Raw genomic sequence first — 20,800 nt, 5'->3', positions numbered from 1 at the left:
ATTCCTCCTGGCTACTAAGAACGTGGCAGCTGGCTACTTCTAGGGAAAATAGAGGGAAAATAGAACCAAAAGAAATCCCTAGCTGTTTGATTCCCCGCCTACTTGTTGTATTTGCCCGGCAACTTGAAATCTTAGTGACAGCCCTGAAATGCATCAAATGTAAAAAAGATTTCTAGGGCTGTTGTAGTTAACTTACTGGCACTTTCAAGAAACAGGGCCCTGGGCACTGTTAAATCTAGATTGTATCCCTCAGCTGAACCCTGTGTGTGTGTCTAGCAAAGTCATAACTTATTATTCATTTTTGGACTGCATTAGTTCAATGTTGTGATACTGATTGTATGTTAGGATGCAGAGCAGAAAAGACTTGATGAGGAGATGCAGAAGAGAAGAGAAAGGTACCATTGTTATTTTAGTACTACTCAAGTAAAGGGAACTTTACCACCACTTATAAAAGTGCTTTAAATAGAATACCTTCCACCTCTTGAAGAGTGTAAGCTCATGTGGTGTAGTGAGCTAGCTTTATCCCTGTGAAGCGAGCAAACACAGGTTTGAGTCTCTGCTAAATCAGACAACATGTTTTTTTGTTCCCACCTTTCCCTCTTCACTCTATCCCTCTTTATTCCTACTGTTGGCCCTTTTCCTTGACCTTGCAAGGTTTGGTTAGAAATTTCTTGTATTTTTTTTTGAGGAGGACAGGACAGGTGCCAGTGATATCGATGCCAAAGCCAGACCCTTCCCAGCACTCCGTGCTATGTTTTTTTTGGCTGCCATGTCGAGTACACTGTAGAAGTAAATTTTCAATTTAGTGACTAAAGTTGCACAAAGTTGCCATGATTTTATGATTTATGTTTTTATTTTTAGAGTTTATGGTCTTTACGTAATGGTGAAAGAAACATTTGCATGAAAATAAATGTTATTTAAACTCCATTTTCTTCCATCTTTTTCCCCCTGGATCTGATTATTAAGTCTTAAGATGTTAACATGCACCTCCAAATTGCTAGTTGGGCAGCCATTTTGATTGCTTCAAACATTTCTCGTAATATTGCACAAAATGTCCTTTTTTGTGTCAACTTGCATTTGACCATTGCATTTATAAATGGTGTGAGCATTTCTTTTGCATGTAGCAGGCTGTTGCTTTTGGTGGTCTATGATACTTACCAGTACATTTTGTTTATGCCAACAAAATTATCAGGATAGAGGCATGGAGAGCCCAGAGAAAGAAAGAACAAGAAGACAAAGAACAAACTGAAGCTGCAAGCGAAGAACAGCAAAAGAAGAAAAAAGCGTGGAGTTTGGAGGATGACGATGATGATGATGAGGAGGAAGAAGAGGAAGAAGTGCAAGTTAAGGAAGAGGAACAGGTCTGATTAATCTTAAACCAAATGTTTTGACTTCTGTAACATTTTTTATTGCATATCATTCTGTAATTCTACTTACAAAAGCATTGCTTTGATTTAGGACCTTTCATAAGCTCAGTTGCCTTGTAGTTATTTATTTATTGTTAGATAATTTCTTGGTGTGTGTTCTTGCTTGGCTGCTTCTTATTTGTATGTTGGATTATTTTTCTTTGTTAGCAGGCTGATCCTTTATTTCAGGATGTCCATCCTACACCTGTATTAATATTTTATTTATCATTGTCATTTATATTAAAGGTAAATGAAAAATTACATGTATTTCTTTATTCCCAATACAGGAGGCTGAGGATGAACCAAAAAGTAAAAAAATTAACAGTAAGTGGTGAAACTTTTCAACTGTTAGGCCACCCCCCCTTTTCTTCTCCATTTAGCGTAATCTGAGCAACCCAAATTTTTGGCATTTTCAAAAAAAAAAGAACCAAACGATGTAGGTAAACCTAATCTGATATATGAGCATTGTAACAGCATTTCCAGGCGTAAAGTTTTGGTGGTGTATCCTTTTTGCCGTCGATGTCATAGTAAAAACTTTTACTATGACCTTGACCACCCTATTTTCTGCCATAACGAGTTTGTGTCAATTTGGTGACCATATCTTGTTGTTTCCAGGCTCCAAGACAATGATGTTTGCTGTTTTGATTGCCCTTTTCTTATGTTCACTTAAGAGTTAAATAGTGCTGTCAACAACAACAACAACTATCATATTACACTGTATGACAAAAATCCCCACTGAACTCATTAATTTTGATGATGTCTCTTATCTAAAAGTATCCTAAAATTATTATGGTAGTTAAGTTCACACCTTTATATAATTATTTTTATTTATTCTAATGTCTAATGTCTTAATTCTAATAATCTCTTGTCATGAATGTGTTGCAGATAAAAAAGGCCAGACTAGTGTTTCTAATGGTAAAGTAAAGGAGGAACCGGTAAGTCTTAATTTGCACCACCAAACATTTTCTACCTCTCCACAATTTCGACACTAAGCAGGGCTGCAAATAATTCATAATTTTTTTTCTTAAGAAGTCATAGGTCCCTGCATGTCGTCATTTTGATTGACCAACAAAAAAATGTGGTCAGACATTGTTACAGTTGTACAATAGAGCGGTTTTCACTTGACTGTCGAATTGGGATTGGTTTTGGTTTTGGTTTTGGTTTTGGTTTTACTACGTCCTTTGGTTGGCTAGTGTATTTACTTTGGTTTTGGTTTTATGACAGTCAAGTGAAAACCGCTCTATGTTGAACTTTTTCTTTAGAGTGGAACCCGATTAATACAGCCACCAAAGGGACATATTTTTAACATTTTTAAAACAGTATTTTTATGAAGGGACCTGGTTTGTTTCTTTGTTTGTTGGTTTTCTTCACTGCGCAGTTCTCATATATGATTTTCATATATTCATTACTTCATCATCATCCTTTCACGGGTTTATAACGAACCAATTCATCGACCTGCTCCCAGTTGGCTTGTTAGCTCAATTGGTAGAGCACTGCACTGGTATCACAGAGGTCAGGGGTTTGAATCCTGTACAAGCCTGAATTTTTTTCAGGCTTTCTTTTCGCAACTGTAAAATTAATTGTGTCTATAACTGCGATCGTCTTCTTTCAGATAATTCTTCACCCCACAGTTCTCATATATGATTTTTTACATATTCATAACTTGGTTTTTTAATATGTGAAAACATATATTATATATGTGGAATCTGTTTACTTTTCCTGCTCACTGTAGGATGTAAAAGGAATTGTTAAAATTAATGTCATTTTTGGCCTACGCACCACTGGCTATGAAATTATGTCAGATCAGCCAGGACCTGTATGTTTTTTATAAGACCCTTGTGATCAAGTTTTTAAAAAGGACTCACACTTGGTAATGCATCTTTGTTGAGACTGATGATGTTGACAATTTTGTTTAGCAGGAAGATGATGATGTTGATCCATTAGATGCTTTTATGGCTGATGTTAACAAAGAGGTGAATACTTCGTAATAATATGGTAGTCTATTAATACCTGCACTTCTTCATTCCTCCCTCGTCAAAATATGTCTTCTCTTTGGTTTCTCTTAAAAAAACTTAGGAAAGTTACAGGCTGTGGTACCAAGCATTCTTAACTTTGTAGCTTTTTTTTTTCTTTGCAGGTTTAACTTGTAAAATAACTTGTAAAACTAGTTGTAAAACCAAATTCATGACTTGTAAAACCAGTTTAGGAATTTTCATTGTACATGCAAACTTTTTAGTATACATTTCCTAGCATCATTTTGTGTATGTTGCAGGTAAAATCCGCATTTAGGTATAACCAAAACTTGTTTTTTCTCCTGTCAATAATAAGGGCTAGGAAACAGAGAAAAACTGTGTATCAAACTTGGTTGAATAGTGGGTTAACCTGAGAACAGATTTTACTTATAGCTACTAGATAAACAGGCTGTATATCTAAACTGTAGTTCTAGGTTGTGTGTCCCGCTACTAGCAAGTCTGGACTGAAGTTTCATGCATGTTACAAAATTAATATTTTTATTGCGGTAATATAATAACATTAATTCAAACTGGAAATAAATATTTAAATAAATTTTGATTAAAATCAAGGCCATTTTTTGTTCTTCAACAGGTGAAGAAAATCAATGCTGTAGATCAGAAGAAAGTTGGTAAAGCTGGGAAGACAACTGTGATAACCCATGTAGTCACCAAGCAGAAGAAGAGGGTAGGTCAATTAACAGAGTAAGAGAAAAATTTTCCTATTCACTTGTGCTTTGGACAAGCACTATATTAAATTTGGTTGTCCGAAACCCAAGAGTTCTTGTCCAAAAAGGTTACCTTGAAACTGAAAACTAAAAAACAATCAGGCATTTAATGTTTACATTATTACCCTTGTAAATTGTTTTTGACTTAAACCTAAAATGGAGCTCGTAAAAACTAGTGAAATGGCCGCGGAATGGTAAAGTTAAAAGGAATATTTAACCTTAATTTGTCAAGTATGAGGTTTGCTTTTCTGACATTTGAGATGAATTTCAGTTCAACTGTAGTTTGAAGACAATTTTCAACTGTTTCTTTATTTTTTCTGATTAAAAAATGTGGTTGTCCCACAGATAAGTCATGTCAAAGGTTTACATGGCGGAACTGAATTTCTACCTGTCCCAGACAAAAAAGACACTCAAGACCTTCTTATTTCAGAAAACGTTTTTGTAACTTTATGTGCTTTTTAATCTCGTTTTTAGTAGGTTTTATGCAGTTTTTTAACGATTTAAGTAGTCTACGTAATTTTTATAGTTTCAGTGTTGACATTGTTTGAACTCTTTTTGGTAGGTTCATGCACTTTGTATATTTTATGTATATTTTATGTATATTTTTAAGTGCTGATGAAAATAGCAATATTGATATCGGCACTATATAAGTTTTATTAGTATTATTATTATTACAATCAGAAATAGGTTTTGGCACACTCTGATTAAGATGTTTGTGATGGAGATTAGCTTTAGTTTATGACTTTGAAAGGGCATTCTGTTCATTGTACAACATTCCTGGGGGAAAATCATCAGAAGTGAATATATATGTAATTAACTCCTCAAGTCCCAAAAGTGTCCAGCATCAATTTCTCATAACAATACATAATCAACAGAAAAAAAAAAACTTTGAGATGTAATATAATGATCACCTAAGGAAAAATGCTTCCTTTTTACGTTTCTGAACAAGTTTGGGAAAATCTGTCTACACCACTGGAAAGAGCATCTTTAAATTAGTAAAATTGCCAAGTTTGAGGGTGATTTGTGAAAAACTTATGAAGGTATAGTTCCTCAAAGTCATGACATTTCACAGACGTTTGTATGGTGGGGGCACAAACTTGCCGCCCACCCACCATATACAAGCATCGGTAAATTTTTGCAACTTTGCGGAGACATATTTTCGCCTGTCTAAGATGTGTCACTTTCAAACATGACCGTGAATTGAAGAATAATATCAATTTTATGAACTGTTTGTTTGTTTAGGATCCCACCAAAGGTGAGCTGATGGAAAATGATCAAGATGCTATGGAGGTCAGTACATAAAAGATGTTTCTGTCATAGAAAAATCTCAACTGTGCTGCAATACCGTAAAATTCCGAAAATAAGCCCTTGGGCTTATATTTTTCAAAGGCCCTTTTTGAGGGGCTTATTTTTGGATGGGCTTAAATTCGGAGGGGCTTATGTATGGAGGGAAATTTACGTTTCAAAATCGATTGGGCTAGCTTGGTAGTGGGAAGGAAATTTACCATTTTTGCTTTGTGTTACTTTGTATTAGAGGGCAAATTCCAAGTACAAGCGCCCCGGGGGGCTTATATTCGGAGGGGCGATTTAATGGAGGGTTTTTTGCGTTACGATTTTGGGGGGCTTATATTTAGAGGGGTTTATACATGGAGGGGCTTATTTTGGGAATTTTACGGTATCTTGATGTTGTTACAGTCATAGAAAAATAGGCTAATCGTGTTAAGTTCCCCTTGCCCCACCCTACGTTTGGGCATCTTGAGATTAATGCTATGGTTGTACTTTGTAGCCGAGTTCTTAGGCAAATTTTGCAAAAACAATGTGATCACAGTGATGTACGCGGATCTAAAAACAGAATTGACAAATGGCAGAGCATTCAGTCCTTCCTATGGACTTTTGTGTTTTCTCTGACGTTGTGCTGCATTCACTGTCTTTTCCCTCAATTATTGAGGGATAAGACCTGTCAAGGTAGAACTTACTGATCCTCTCTTGGGCAGATGTTTTTATCTGACAGTTTAATCTGTTCTTGAATTTTGGAACACAGCTTGAAATGTTGAAAAGTTATTTTGCATTCTGTAGTATTCATCTGAGGAAGAAGTAGAAGAGGAGACTATAGAATCAACTTATGCAAACTTCAAAACAAAGAAGAAGAAGGTAGGAAAATTAAAGCCTCTTATGTTATAAAGCATTTCAGGTTTTGCAGCATTGTGCAGAGCTGTCAATAAGAGATGGGAGCTTAAGCTTTCCCCCGGCTACCACGAGCTTGACCCCTGGCTACTTTCATAGAAAACAAAAGGAAGTAAGAACCGAGATAACTTACGCCATCTTTTCTTCAATTGATGTAAACAGCTGTAGCCCGTATTTCAAGGAGGCCTATCCTCTCATAAGCTCCTATAGTTTCTGTTAAGTCTTCTGTGCACTTCTTTAACCTACTTATCTTGGTGGCAAGTATAGAAAACAAAACAAAACAAACAAAGAGAACTTCCAAGTTGCTTAATTCCCCACCTGCTGATTGCAAATATCCAGCAACAGTAAGAGCCCTGTTTGTATACCCATCATCTAATCCAATGTTTCTAGCTTTATATCCTCTTCAGTAAAGGACTAGGTTTCCTTTTGTACTTCCCTTTTCTCGAAAAGATCCACCATCTTTCACTGAGAAGTTTGAAAAGAGTTTTATGGTCCTACTTGTGGTTCCTAGAGTGGTAACTGTAGAACTAGGAATCACATTATTTTTCATTTGCTTTCACATCCAATTGCCCCCACCCCCACCCGAAAAAGGCGTCACTGATCATGTTTGTAATAGGGACAGGAAATAGTGTTTTAAATATTTTTTTGTTACTGACGTTAGGATCTCCAAGCAGTGAACCATAACAAAGTGTACTACTCAAGCTTCAGGAAGAATTTTTATGTGGAGGTTCCTGAACTTGCAAGAATGACTCCTGAAGGTAAGAATTGGTTCCTCAAAGCACAGCTCAGCTTAAAATAAATGACGTTACTTTATTTATCCTTGGCAGTATTCATGGCAAAAAAAAAACTAGTGGGGCGAGCAAAACTGGTAATTCAACTGATAAAATTGAGGTCGACCGTGCGCTCATTTTACCCCCATCTCTCCATCAGTGCTCTGTTTTTAAAGTATTTAAAGCTACAGTTAGATCTACACAGAAAGGAGAGATATTGACACAAGAACGTGATCTCAGCGGGGATCGATCTCGTGACCTCGCGCACCGAACGTTGTACACTAACCAACATCCTTGCTCTTTAAGCGCTGCGTTAATAAAACAAATAATTTAACTGAAATGTAACAAAGTCATGATCTATGCTATGGAAGGTAAAACAGTGAGCTACCGTTGCTCAGGGCAATTTTAAAAGGATTTCCTAGTGGTGTCTTTAACTTAGTTTTTTCTGTACTTGTTTGCCTTCAGCCAATTCATATGCGATACCTTGCGAAAATATCCTTTAGAACGAAGGACACTGCTTCATACTTGATGTTATGTTATAAAATTGATCCATGGCAGAACTTGGATGCGGGGCCTCTCAATTGAAAGTCCAGTGTTGTAGCCCTTAGGCCATACTGCCACTTAACTTGTCTGAACGCAGTTAGCTAGACTACGAGTAGTCCTCATTTTTCCACCGGGAAAGTAGAGCGAGCGAAACGCGAGAAAGGCGAGACGCGGCGGGGAGAGAGAACGAGCAACGCATAAGTTCAAAAGCTTAAGCTTTGTCTGTATTCCCTCATTTTTCTCTTTCCCCGCCTCGTCTCGCCTTTCTCGCGTGGGGTGATTTTCACGCGCTCGCGTTTCGCTCGGTCTACTATCCCTGAGGAAAAATGGGGACTACTCGTAGTCTAGCAGTTAGCCGAATCTAGCCATAGTAACCTGAGATGAGGTTTTATACATATTGAATTTAACTGTGTCACGAAATTTGTCAAAATTCAAACTGTGGGATCTGCCTCTATAGTGAATGAAACATAAAAATAACAGCTCAAAACATGAAAAGAAGGTTTAAATAACACAGCAAATACAAACGGAGGAACAGATGGACAAACTTTAACCCTTTCAGTGCCAATGGTGACCAACATCAATTTTCTCGTAACGATATCCATAATTTGTCAAGAGACTAGGTTATGAGAATTAATAAAATGATCAACAATGAGAAAATGCCTTGATCTTTTATCAAATTCTCTCAACACATTCTTTATGGAAATGTATGGAGATCAGTTTGGAGAATTTGTATGTGGATATTGGGGCTTAAAGGATTAAGGGGATTGAAAGGGGTTGCAATCAGTGTGTTTTTTTGTAAACTTGTTAGTGTGACAGTTTTCCAAAGTACACTTTTTTGTTTATAATGTTTGATATACATTAATGCTTGGTAGACCTGTTTGTTTGACATGGAGCTGTAATTTTGCGATTCCCGAGTATTTCTCACGTTCCATAGCGCCTTTTTCATTATTAACAAAATGAACTAGACAACAGTGACACAGCTAGCCCCTTTAACTTGAAGAATATTAAAGTGACATTTTTATTTCGTTACCGAGAGGACAACCAACTCAGAGATGTTATATAACCTGTCTCTTAACTTTTGGATTTGCAGAGGTGGAAGAATACCGTAAAAAACTTGAGAACATTCGAGTTCGTGGAAAAGACTGTCCAAAACCTGTGAAAACCTGGGCACAGACTGGAGTTAGCTTAAAAATCCTCGAGGTCCTTAAAAAGTAAGTAAATTGCATTGAGCCAGCTTGCTATCTTTTGAATAATAGTATTATTATCAACGCAGTTTTTGTGCTTATCCTGTTAGATACACAGTGGTTCATCTCTCACACTATTTTTCTTCAACTGGTTTCTTATAAACTAAATTCCTAAAAATCAACTGACATGAGAATTTTTTCTTTTCACTTTAAGTTTTCATTTAGGTCCTCCACTTGCTGTTGCATATTGCACTGATATGAAAGACAAAACAAAAAGTTAAACCCAGCGTAATGCAATATTGTACCCAAATTTTGACACGATGGGAGTTGTTTGTCCACAAAATGGTAGAGACAAATTATTCTTAACTTTCTCTTGAGTCAATAAATATGTTATTTTAACTTTTATTTTTGTACCGTTGTCTATATCCTTTAGTGCTAGCATTCAAAACGTTTTTAGAATTAATTTTGCATGGTGTCATGTCTTTCAATTCTTTAATGAATGAAAGATGAAATTTTTTGGGAGGTTAATGGACGTACTTCACTCTTTTAATAAAGGAACCAGTACGACAAACCAACACCGATTCAGGGTCAGGCCATTCCAGCCATCATGAGTGGAAGAGATATGATAGGTAAGATAAGTTCATTTCTTACGGCCGTGTCGTCCTTACTGTTTGAGAAGATGTCTCCTAAGAGCGGGTTTTTAATTGAGCATCGCCAATTCCCCCCAGTTAGAAAGGAGAATAGCCTGCAAACACAGACGTATTTCCGCTCGTCGCTTCTCTCCACCCGAAAAATAACGACCGGCTAAGAGAAGGGTACTGGAGCCGAAATGCGTCCCGCAATTGTTTCTGGGATTGTCACTGGAGACGTGTCAGTCAGCTATTGGCCAATTTTTTTTCTCCGTCCCTAGCAACAGTCTCAGAAGTCTTTGTAAACGTTAACTCGGCCCAGTCTCGTTCTCGGTGTTAAGTGGTGAATTGAGTTTCAAACTAAACAAAAGAAAATACTTCAGCCGTTCACATTTTCTTAGCAATTACACTTAGCCAACACTAAGCGCGAAAAACTGAATCTGCAGGCAGTTAACAATGGTGTTTCTTTTGCTCCATTTTGGCTGATGTTTCGCTTGCTTTTTCCGTCAGTCATATCGTATAGCAATGCTGGTAACTAAAGGCAAGTCTCGGTAATTAACCGATCAAAACTTGAAGCAGTCACATGTAACCGACACTAAGCGCGTGAAGGGTAAACACGTGTAGGCAAGACTGTCTCCTGATTGGCTGAGGTGTCACTTTTTTTTTCTGTCAGTCATATTGTCTAGCAGTTCCAGGGGAAAGGAAAGTCTTTCTAATAAACCAATCAAAACTTAAACAGTCACATAAAACCGACACCACGTTCGTAAAAACACGTGAAGGCAATTCAGGATTCCTAATTGGCTAAAAAAAGTGGCACAATTTTTGTTTGCTAATCGTATCGTAAAGCAGTGTACGATGAAAGGCAAGTCACGCTAATAAACCAATCACAGCTAATCGCGTCTTGGGAAAGCTTTGGAAGCTAGTCCATGCCCTGTGCAAGTTGTACGTTAACGGTATGATTAGTGACGTGAAAGAAATACCCTTTTCATTACTGTGGGTTAAAACACAAGTTTTGCACCCGGATTTTAAAAACCATTACACACAATAAATTATATCAGTATATATCAAGAGCTCAACCCCTTTAATGTCTCTCATTTCACGTATATTTCGCGTTGATATTCTACTATTTTGTGGAAGGAAGCTAGAACTGTTTTCTCCATTTTTCACCATTTCTCCAGGAATTGCCAAGACTGGAAGTGGAAAGACATTAGCATTTCTTCTTCCTATGTACCGACATGTTCTGGACCAACCTGAGCTTGACAGAGAAGATGGACCAATAGGTAGTTAATGCTTATGTAATCTTGAATCTCAGGCCCCGTATCAAACACCTTGCTTACGTCGCGTCGAACTAGATTCATCTTAATAATCATGAATTTTATCTCAGTGACATCGATTGTGCTGACTTCTAAATCAGCGTAAATACCAAGTAATTAAGATCGACAAACGCGCTGGAGTAATGCCCAATGGGTTAGTTGGCAGAGACTTGGTTCAAGCACGGCCCTTGTAATTTTGTCGGGATTGATAATCAGGCTTGTGACTTGTGACTGTGTTTTATTTCACTTACAGCTATCATAATGACACCAACTCGGGAACTAGCTCTTCAAATTTATCGTGAATGTAAGAAGTTCTGTAAGCCGCTCAATCTGCGAGTGGTCTGCGTGTATGGTGGCACTGGTATCAGTGAACAGGTCAGTCCACCCCAAACCCCTTACCCTACCCCCCTACTAATGTTTTCTCTCCACTTACCCCAGTAACATTGGACCAACTCATCCATCCCCATCCATAAATAGGATTTACGATGCCCTCTCTTGGTGCATGTACTGTACTCGAAGTAGAATTTTGCTTACCACACACAGTACGATTTGTCTTTCCCAGCCAAAAAACGACCTGCTCAAAAGGAGAATAGAGCGATTTTCCTATGACCTTGAAGTGAAAACGCGCGAACAAAACAGGAACAACAAACCAGCGGAAATGGAGCGATTTGATTGGTTTATCGATCGGATACAAACGCGCGTGGCTTTTGGTTGGTTAAGCGAACGCTCGGGTGAAAAAACTTCATGCCCGAGAACTTTCTAGAAATCAATGGATACTTCGCTTTGACGTCATACTGCAACACGATTGGCCAATCGAACAATGCCTTCTCCATATTAGGGTTTTGTTTGGCAGGAAAACGAAGAGTCCATGTTTTGATCTTTTCATCCATTGGCTCATGAAACAGATGACACAATTTTGGGTGTTTTGTGGTGTGGTATAGAGAACTTTAGATTTGAGGACGAGAACGAGTACGAGTTCGAGAAAAAAAGTTCTCAGAAAAAAAGACACCCGGGAAAGCTTCATTTTACTTTTTTCACCAAAGAAGTTGGTACGGTTATTTATACTGAAGTAGGTTATAGCAAAATGATAAAACTTCTTACATTTGATAACTTGTTCCCACCACTACGACATTCTCGCTAAAACTCGTTGTAGAATGACGACGGCTATCACTAAAATCCAACGACGAGACGGTAATGAGAACGTCGCTTAAAAAGTGAATTTGCGTTCCTTCAGTCTTTATAGCGATTATTCCTACCCACCTAATTTGTCAATTTTTTTTTTTTTGACGTTCTCGTTGCCGTCCGCGTCGTTGAATCTTAAAGTCCGTAATGACGCTGGTTCACGCGCGCACACTACTAACAATTGAGAAAATCTCGTACTCGTAGTTGTACTCGTCTTAGAATCTAAAGCTCTCTACTGTCTTTTTAATCCGTCTGGACTCGGGAGAGCGGCGGAAATAAAGCTCATAAAAGACGCTACACAGATTCTGTTACTGTTATTAACGATGGGATTGTCTAACCAACCCACATCAGGATTTGCAACAGCTGAACTGAGATCGTTTGTCAGTTTTCTTCCCATCCTCGCAATGAACATTTTCTCTGTCTTAACCTCCTGTTTGCTTACTGGATAATGATTTGCCAAGGGCAACGTTACTTTGCTTCATGTTATTGGTGTGTAATCAATTACCAGTTATGTTTCTGTTCAGATTGCAGAACTAAAGCGTGGAGCAGAAATTATCGTTTGTACCCCTGGAAGAATGATAGACATGTTGACGGCAAATAACGGTAGGCTAAACATGAAACTAATGGTACTGCTTTTTTTTATTATGTAACCACCAATGAAATACCAGGTGAGCTTCACGCGAAAACATGATATCTTCACACGTAAAAGATCACCCTTGCTTTCTATGGCTACATAATAAATTGCGCCTTTTGCGACAGAAAAAAATTTAGTGAAATGGTCTAGAATTTCTCGTGTTCAAAAATATTTTCTTCGATCGGAGAGAAATTTCGTATCTTCGCGCGGCCAAAAATATGCCCTATTTATTTACATTTAGTTGGGAGTTTCCAAATATTACCAATCTGTTAATGACAACAGAAATAGACAAATAGTGTAGCCTTATGGGCGTTCCTTGTTTCAATCTTGCCTTACTTGGTTTTGGTTTTACTGTGATATTTTGAAGGCCGAGTGACAAACTGCCGTCGTTGTACTTACCTGGTCCTGGATGAAGCAGACAGAATGTTTGATATGGGATTTGAACCTCAGGTAGGTCAAGTTAGCATTTTGAGTGGTAATACTAAACCTGAAATCTGCTGAGGGGGGCTTAACTTTGATTTTCAAGCTGCGTTAACGCTGTTTCCCTTTCTGATGTTGTTCCATTGGCAAGCATATGCATCTCTCACAAACCAGTTCAAGGTTTGCACGTAACTCAAGGTTCTATAACATACAGTGCGGTCGAGGAAAACGTTATCGATTAAATTTTAGTTGAATCTCTGGGTGGTTTGAGGCCCATGATTGCGTTGAAGCTTTAAACGCAACCAAACGATATTTGTCCGTTAATGAATGTTCAAATGTGGAGGACGTTTAACAAGTTATTTACATTTACTCTTGTTTATCTGTGGACGTAAGCCGTAAGCGCTGACTCGTCCCTAGTCTCCTCTGTTAAACCTCTCCCCAGTGCCGGAACGCCAGGTGTGATGGGAAGGAGGAAGGTGAGGCTCTTTTCCCTACCCATCACCCTCTGCTCCCGCCGTACACGTTATGAGGACGACCTGGGGACGAGTCCACCCAAAGCCCATACGTTTATGTGCGTTGGCAAATTTCGATGGACTCGTTGCGGACATCGTCAGGAAATCGGTACCAAAAAACATAAGCTGAAGCAGGCTGTGCTTTAGAATGCGGCTCACCACTGAAATTGGTCAATCACAAAGAGCGCGTACTAACTGATACATGTGATAGAGAGGATTAGAAAAAGAGAAGTTAAAAACCAAGAAGTAATTACTTTTGTGCACAACAAAGTTTTTATAAACTACCCATGGAAATCGTAGACATAAGAATGCTGCACCAAATTTCCGAACACAATGATTAAAAAGTGTGAAGAAAGAAATCAATTTTGAATGAAATGACCTTGAACAGGAATTCGCCCAACCCCATCCGTAAAGTTACCTTGCATATTATATATTAGGAGCTTGGTGTTTGCATCTGGGCAGTTGTGGTTTTTTCTGCTTTGTAAGAGTAGACAGTTATTACCATTGGCCTTGAATTCAGCGTAGTTTGCTCCGCGGGCTGAGTTGTGACTGAGAGCGGTAACAAAGTGGTAAGTGGATAGAGCTCAGTTCTTGTCCAGGTCAAGTGAAAGGGGTCATTTAAGGCCAAATTAATTCCACATTGTTACTTTTTCTTACTTATTGAACCTCAAGCAAGTCATTCTCGGACCAGCTCTTGGGGTAGTATGGAGTAACCCGTGGGGGGCGCGGTCTCTCCTCGCGCCCCCCACGGGCTAGGGGGCGGAGACAGCTGACGGTTCAGACTACTCTTGGGGTTGTACGACGTTAAAGCAGGGTACACGTTACGGAGTAGTTGGTTTTAAACGAACCTTATAAAATTCGGTTGGGAACAGCCAACTCGCTTGTGGTCACCTCAGTCAAAGAGATTTGTGGTGTCGAGGTTGCTTTCACTCCCAAAAACACGTTTGTGACTTTATGTTATTTATAGCTTTGCCAGCCGTTGGTAAGGCAACTGCAACCCCTTAAAGCTAGTTACTGAGCTCGATCGAGCTCCCGTGACAGTCCCCTCCCCTTGAGAGGTAAACCACACCACCGGGGTCCACGCCCCTACTGTTTTCGAATAGGATTGTGGGTACATTTACGCCCCGTTCGTATTGATAAGGTTGGATAAAGTTTTTTAAAGACCCTGGTTGATGGTCCCGCCTCGGCCCCCGGACCGTCGACCCTTACCCAGCGCTAGTTCAGTTAACTTAGGACTTCACGGGAACTCCATTCTCTCTCAATACGTTTGAGTAGGCTTTATTGTGGAAGAGAGCTTTAGATTCTAAGACGAGTATTATTATGAGTACGAGATTTTCTCAATACTAAGTAGTGCTCGAGCGTGAACCAGCGTGATTTTGGCGGGGAAAATGTGATGGCCGTCGTCATTCTACTATGATTTTTAGCGGGAATGTCGTAGTGGCGGGACACAAGTTACCAAATCTTAGAAGTTTTAGCATTATGCGATCGGTAGAGGGCTTAACCTCTTCCAATAAAGATAACAGTGCTAACTTTTCTGGTGAAAAAATACAATGAAGCATTCCGGGGTGTCTATATTTTGAGAATAGGTGAAAAAAACTTTAAATTAAATCTCCTACTCGTAGTCGTTCTCATCCTCGAATCTAAAGGTCTCTGTTATCTTGCAAACCTGAAGTGAAGCCTGCAGTTCCCACCTTTGTGGTTTCCCCTCGTTATGTGGATGCTTTTCAGAATCTGATGTAATTTTTACATTCGTTTTTGCTTCAGGTAATGAGAATAATGGATTGTATCAGACCCGATAAACAGACTGTCATGTTCTCTGCTACATTCCCACGTCAGATGGAAGCTTTAGCTAGAAAGATCCTTGACAAACCTATTGAGGTAATGTGCTTGTTAAGGTATGGAAAAACGGGCAACATGCAACTTGTCTTGCAACATTGTTCCAAATATGTTGAATAGCGATGCTGCTTGTTTTACCACCCTCATCAAACCTGTTTTGCAACAAATCAGGTTGTTAACAGGTTTGATCGTGGTTAGTAAAACGCGGACCCACCGATTTTCAGCTCGTTTTGGAGCAGTGTTGCAAAGACAAGTTTCATGTTCTTGTTGCCCGTTTAACCGAAGCTTACACTGTATCTGCAATGAAATTCTTTTAACGCAGTCGACATAGTCGTCTCGGAGTGATCCTATTTTCTCTAGGGTCCTTTTTCTATGTCATAATATGTATCTTGATTCATAGTACAAACTTTACAGTTAATAGAGAGCTTTAGATTCTAAAGGTGATGTTAGACGACACGATTGGCAACGACGATTTTTAGCTCAACACAGCGTTGCAGCATTGTTGCGACATTGTTTCGAACAGTTACAACACTGTCCCAACATTGCAATGCTGTGTTGCGCCAAAAATCGTCGTTGCGAATCGTCCCGTGTAACATCGCCTTAAAACGAGGACGAGAATTTTTTAATACTAAGTAGTGCGAGTGCGTGAACCAGCGTCATTTTGGCGGGAAAGAATGACAGCCGTCGTCATTCTACTTACATTTACATTTTACATATTTTACCTCGCGAAATCTATCATAGACATAATCGCAAGCTAAACTTAAACGGGTTTTAGCGAGAATGTCGTATTAACGGAAACCAGTTATCTAATGTTAGAGGAGAGAGGGCTTAAACTCCTTCAATAAAAATTACCGTGCTAACTTTTGTGGTGAAAAAAGACATAATGAAGCTTTCCGGGCTGTCGGTTTTTTAAAGAATTTTTATTCGCGAAGAATCTTTAAGTTCAATCTCGTCCTTGGAGTCTTCCTCGTCCTCGAATCTATTGGTTTCTATTTACCAAAATAATTTTTCTTAGTGCTTATTGAAATGAAACGGCAGCTGCCCGAAAATTACCTGCAAATGGGTAAAGTCTCCCGCACAATACTCTCTTGCGATGCTCTCTCGTATCAAAACCACAAGTCTAAGAAAAAAACTTTCTCGGTTAGTTAGGTTATTGATAGTCCTTCATCTTTTTTCAGAGGACGTCAATCTTCCGTGGAATATTAAATTTTTCTTCATGAGTTGATTTCTGTGTCTGTTTTTAGCCTGAAATTGTTTTAATGGTTGCCATACTCCCATTCAATGCTGATGTTAACGATGTGCTTTTTCTGTTGTGTTTCAGATACAAGTCGGTGGTCGAAGTATCGTCTGTTCAGATGTTACACAAAATGTGGTATGCATTTCATTTTTTTTTGCATTTTGTCCTTGTGACCAAACTTAAACGCACGTAGACGAAAGTTTTCTTATTTTGGGAGTCGAGGTCTACTGTTTTAGTGTGGACGGGAAAGAAAGGAGGCTTAAAGATGATGTTACACGGGACGATTTGCAACGACGATTTTTAACGCAACTCATCATTTCAACATTGTTGCAAAATTGTTTCGAATGTTTGCAACATTGTTCCAACATTTCTGCGCTGTGTTGCGCAAAAAATCGTCGTCGCGAATCGTCCCGTTTATGTTACACGGGACGATTTGCAACGACGATTTTTAACGCAACACATCATTTCCACATTGTTGCAACATTGTTCCAACATTGCTACGTTGTGCTGGGCAAAAACTCCTAGTTGCGAATTTCCCGTGTAACATCACCTTAAAGCATGACATGTTTAAAAGCTTTAAAGTCGCGGGAAGAGACGTAGCATCGTTCACACGTTTTCGATCCCTTAGCGTGGACGGTTGGAAACGATCCAAAAACGCTAGTATGGACACAGAACTTCCGATTCGTTTTTGTTAGGAAAAAAGTTTATTTTAAAGTGCAATGGTGGATTGGTGAGTAGATTTTATGCCGAACTAGTTGTTTTAAGTGAGTCCTCGTGATTGTGAAGGAAATGTTAACAATTTAGTTCAAAATTCAGTTGGGTGATATTTCGCTTTAGAATTGCGAAAACGCAAATAGGAAGTCTGGCACGAGGTCTTTTTTACTTTCCCATCTGAGGATAAAACCCACTTAGAGGTTGATATTTTCAAAATTAAAAGGAGACAATGCGGTAGTAATCTAACAGTTTTGGTCCCTTATATTTTCCCAGGTTGTTATTGAGGAGGATGACAAGTTTTTGAAACTGCTTGAGTTGCTTGGTATTTATCAAGAAGAAGGTAAATACTGGACTCGGAGCTGTCTTAAGGCAGTTGCCCGCAAGCTTGAGTAAGATCTAAAACTCAGCTGCGACAGTTAACATAACGAACACTGTAAATTGGGGAAGAATCAATAAGAAAGTGAAGGGTGGTGGGGGATGGAGAGAATAAAAAAATGTCCATAATAGAAAAATTCACGTGAAAAAAAATCATACAACCAGAAGGAGCAGCACCAAAAATGCATACTAACTAAGAAAATATGCACATGGCGAACCAAAAGATTCTTACATACGAAGCGGAAACTCCCCACCCGCTTTTATTGGTCCTTCCCTTGTATGTAGAATACCATGGAACACTCAGTGGTCTCCAAGCGATGCCAATCATGTTTTCAAATGGTCCCGACCCCCAAACGCATATGATGCGTTAAATATTCTGCTGACCACCCCCCCACCCCCCCCCCCCAACCTTACCCACTAGTATGTTTTTTAACTTTGTAACCCTTTGCAGTTGGAACTGTATTGCCTTCCATCTCGAAAGAATCCGGCAACGTTCTGCTTTGGACAACGCAAAATCTTCCCTCCAAATATTGACGAAGAGCGCCAAAAGGAACAACCGATGCTAAGCGCGGGAAATAATTTACCTTGTTGCAGACAATGCCAGTGGCGGGAAAACAGGCTTATTCTCCCCGATCGCCCTTTCTTACACCCGTACTAGTTGATCTTCCGCCAACGAAACGTTATATTTCTATGTGACGCGACTCTAACCCTATCAAAATAGGTAGCGTCTTGGTGTTCGTGGAAAAGCAAGAAAAAGCTGACATGTTGTTCAAAGACCTACTGAAACGATCTTATCCGTGCTTGTCTCTCCATGGAGGTAAGTACTGGAGGTAATGTACTTTTCTCAGTGCAAGGTGGTTTTAACTCTCAAGTCTGTGACCACTGAAATGAATACTTCTGAGTACTTCTTTCCTGTGGAACTTTTTCTATTGTTTTACAGAAGGTAGTTGTTGATGACCGAAATGTTTGCCTCTCCCTCTCAAATTTGCTGTTTGTATATATTCCTTGCAGGTATGGACCAGTTTGATCGGGATAGCACAATAGCTGACTTCAAGAATGGCGTCACTAATTTAATGGTAAGAGAATCACGACAAACAGCTTTAGTGGTAGAGCGTCTGGATTAGAAACCAGAAGGCTATGGGTTCGACTCTTATTGGGAGTGCTCGGATTGTTTCTTCCAAGCTGCCTGTCTCACAGACTGAAAAATCATCTTTCTTAGCTTTTTTGTCATTTTGAAGAGTTACGAAGCCTTGGGTCTTTTCTAGTTAAAGCTAACTGCCAACGGACTCTACAACTCCCAACATTGTTGGCCCAACAAAGCTGGGAGTTGTTGCGTTCGTTTGCACGTGGCTAAACGTTTGACTGGTTTGAAACTTTGCGCAGCAACTACCAACAACATGCAACAGGGTGTGCAAACGGACGCAACGTATAAAATCCCAACAATGTTGTGTCCGTTTGCACGGGGCTTAACATCAATGAGCCTCGCAGGGAGACCTTAAAGAAACAGAGAACACGAAAGACGCACGCACCTGTGAAAAACGAAACACCAGAGATGTGCGCCCTTCATGAAAAATGAAAGAATATTATGAACAAGTTAGAGTAACTCATATCTTTAGGTCTGTTCAGTCCAAAGCTGTGGGAAGCGTTGACAGCGTTTTATTTTATTCTTATTTTTTAGATTGCAACGTCTGTTGCTGCCAGAGGTTTAGATGTGAAGCAGCTGATCTTGGTGATCAACTATGATTGTCCGAATCACTATGAAGATTATGTGCATAGATGTGGGTGAGTAATGCTCGCTGTAATCCTGTGTCCAGGGTGGAGCTGGGTGGTGTGGCAGCAAGAATTAACAAGTCAAGTCAAGTCAATTTTTCTTTAGATTCACACAGAATAGTAATTAATACAAATCAGTGATTTTAAATATAAAAATAAAAGATTGTGAAAGAGGAAAATATTTTTTTGCAATGTTAGGTTCATTGTGCAGAGTTTGGGACGCCTGAATAGTTCGTAGAATTCGAACTAACCGAGTAGGTGACCCAAAACAACTTTACGAGTAGAAGGAATATAGTGACAAAATAGTTATTTTAGATAAAAAGTATTACTTCATTAATTAAATAGTAGTTAAAGATAACATAATCATAAAACTTTAGGAATTAATAACAGTATTATAACCATCAATCATAGAATTCTTGATATTTTGACGAAAACTCGACAACGGCTTGATCTTCAGTAGATAAAAAATTCCAAAGGTTGGTACCGGTGTAAAGAAAAACGCTTGATGACTCGTCCGTGGAGGTTAAATCATCCCCATCATCACTCGGTCCTTTCGGTCGGGATGCTTCGAACAATGATCTTATTCCACGCATTGCTGTCCGACATCGCGTTTGCAAAATCCTCCCTGTCAATTCCGGAATCTCTCGGGGTCATGATATCTGGGAACGGTTATATATAGCACAGTGGAAAGCAAAGATCCAGTATGAAATCAAAGTAGCGGCCAACATTGGCCAATATTGGCCAGTAGCGGTATATTGTTAAAAACAGTAATGGGAACAGTTTCACTGTTTTATGCCATGAGACTTGGAAATAGCCAATGAAGACACGCGCTGTCGAGGGAAACATTTGGGTTAAATTGTCGGCGTGGGTATCTTCTGTCCAGTCACTTACAGGAAATTTATTTACTTATTACAAATGCAATTTGTCTATTTATTTTACTGTCGTCGCACTCGTTTAAAGGTGATGTTAGACGAGACGATTTTTAGCGTAACACAGCGTTACAATGCTGAAACAATGTTGTAACCTTTCGAAACAATGTCGCAACAATGTTACGACGTTGTGTTGCGCTAAAAATCGTCGTTGCGAATCGTTCCGTGTAACATCATCTTAAGATAGGATGTTATTAAAACGAGATGAACGAGGATGGAGAACGGAAAATGTAAAATGGGCCCAAAACAGAAAATGGGGAATGCCGGTATAGACTCATTGAAAGGAAAAGGGTTTAAAATTTTTCCATTCGCCGTGCTCGTTGACCGTTCCCCTTTCCTTCTTTTGATAACATTCCGCGTTAAGCTGTCGCATCTTTTCGTTGAACTAAACTGATTATGGAGAGGGCCAAACTTTTTGTTGTTTG

General features: G+C 39.1%; 1 protein-coding gene across 2 annotated transcripts in view; it reads left to right on the top strand.

Moving 5' to 3' along the window:
* LOC140931346 (probable ATP-dependent RNA helicase DDX46) overlaps positions 1 to 20,800 on the top strand; it is a 35,848-nt gene that overhangs the window by 5,982 nt on the left and 9,066 nt on the right. Inside the window, exons 6-26 of one of the 2 annotated variants that reach the window (XM_073381144.1) lie at positions 346 to 395; positions 1,193 to 1,361; positions 1,694 to 1,730; positions 2,292 to 2,341; positions 3,326 to 3,379; positions 4,011 to 4,103; positions 5,386 to 5,433; positions 6,220 to 6,294; positions 6,989 to 7,085; positions 8,731 to 8,851; positions 9,380 to 9,453; positions 10,632 to 10,733; positions 11,020 to 11,141; positions 12,473 to 12,551; positions 12,950 to 13,032; positions 15,279 to 15,392; positions 16,672 to 16,722; positions 17,575 to 17,641; positions 18,398 to 18,493; positions 18,688 to 18,752; positions 19,355 to 19,458. In XM_073381144.1, coding sequence (XP_073237245.1) covers positions 346 to 395; positions 1,193 to 1,361; positions 1,694 to 1,730; positions 2,292 to 2,341; positions 3,326 to 3,379; positions 4,011 to 4,103; positions 5,386 to 5,433; positions 6,220 to 6,294; positions 6,989 to 7,085; positions 8,731 to 8,851; positions 9,380 to 9,453; positions 10,632 to 10,733; positions 11,020 to 11,141; positions 12,473 to 12,551; positions 12,950 to 13,032; positions 15,279 to 15,392; positions 16,672 to 16,722; positions 17,575 to 17,641; positions 18,398 to 18,493; positions 18,688 to 18,752; positions 19,355 to 19,458 — 1,751 coding nt within the window. Of the gene's footprint in view, positions 1 to 345; positions 396 to 1,192; positions 1,362 to 1,693; positions 1,731 to 2,291; positions 2,342 to 3,322; positions 3,380 to 4,010; positions 4,104 to 5,385; positions 5,434 to 6,219; positions 6,295 to 6,988; positions 7,086 to 8,730; positions 8,852 to 9,379; positions 9,454 to 10,631; positions 10,734 to 11,019; positions 11,142 to 12,472; positions 12,552 to 12,949; positions 13,033 to 15,278; positions 15,393 to 16,671; positions 16,723 to 17,574; positions 17,642 to 18,397; positions 18,494 to 18,687; positions 18,753 to 19,354; positions 19,459 to 20,800 lie in introns of both variants that reach the window. The other variant, XM_073381143.1, reaches the window with a different exon arrangement.

The sequence above is a fragment of the Porites lutea genome, chromosome 3 (genome assembly GCF_958299795.1).
Source record: "Porites lutea chromosome 3, jaPorLute2.1, whole genome shotgun sequence".
Classification (NCBI taxonomy): Eukaryota; Metazoa; Cnidaria; class Anthozoa; order Scleractinia; family Poritidae; genus Porites; species Porites lutea.
This window is presented reverse-complemented; position numbering and strand designations above follow the sequence as displayed.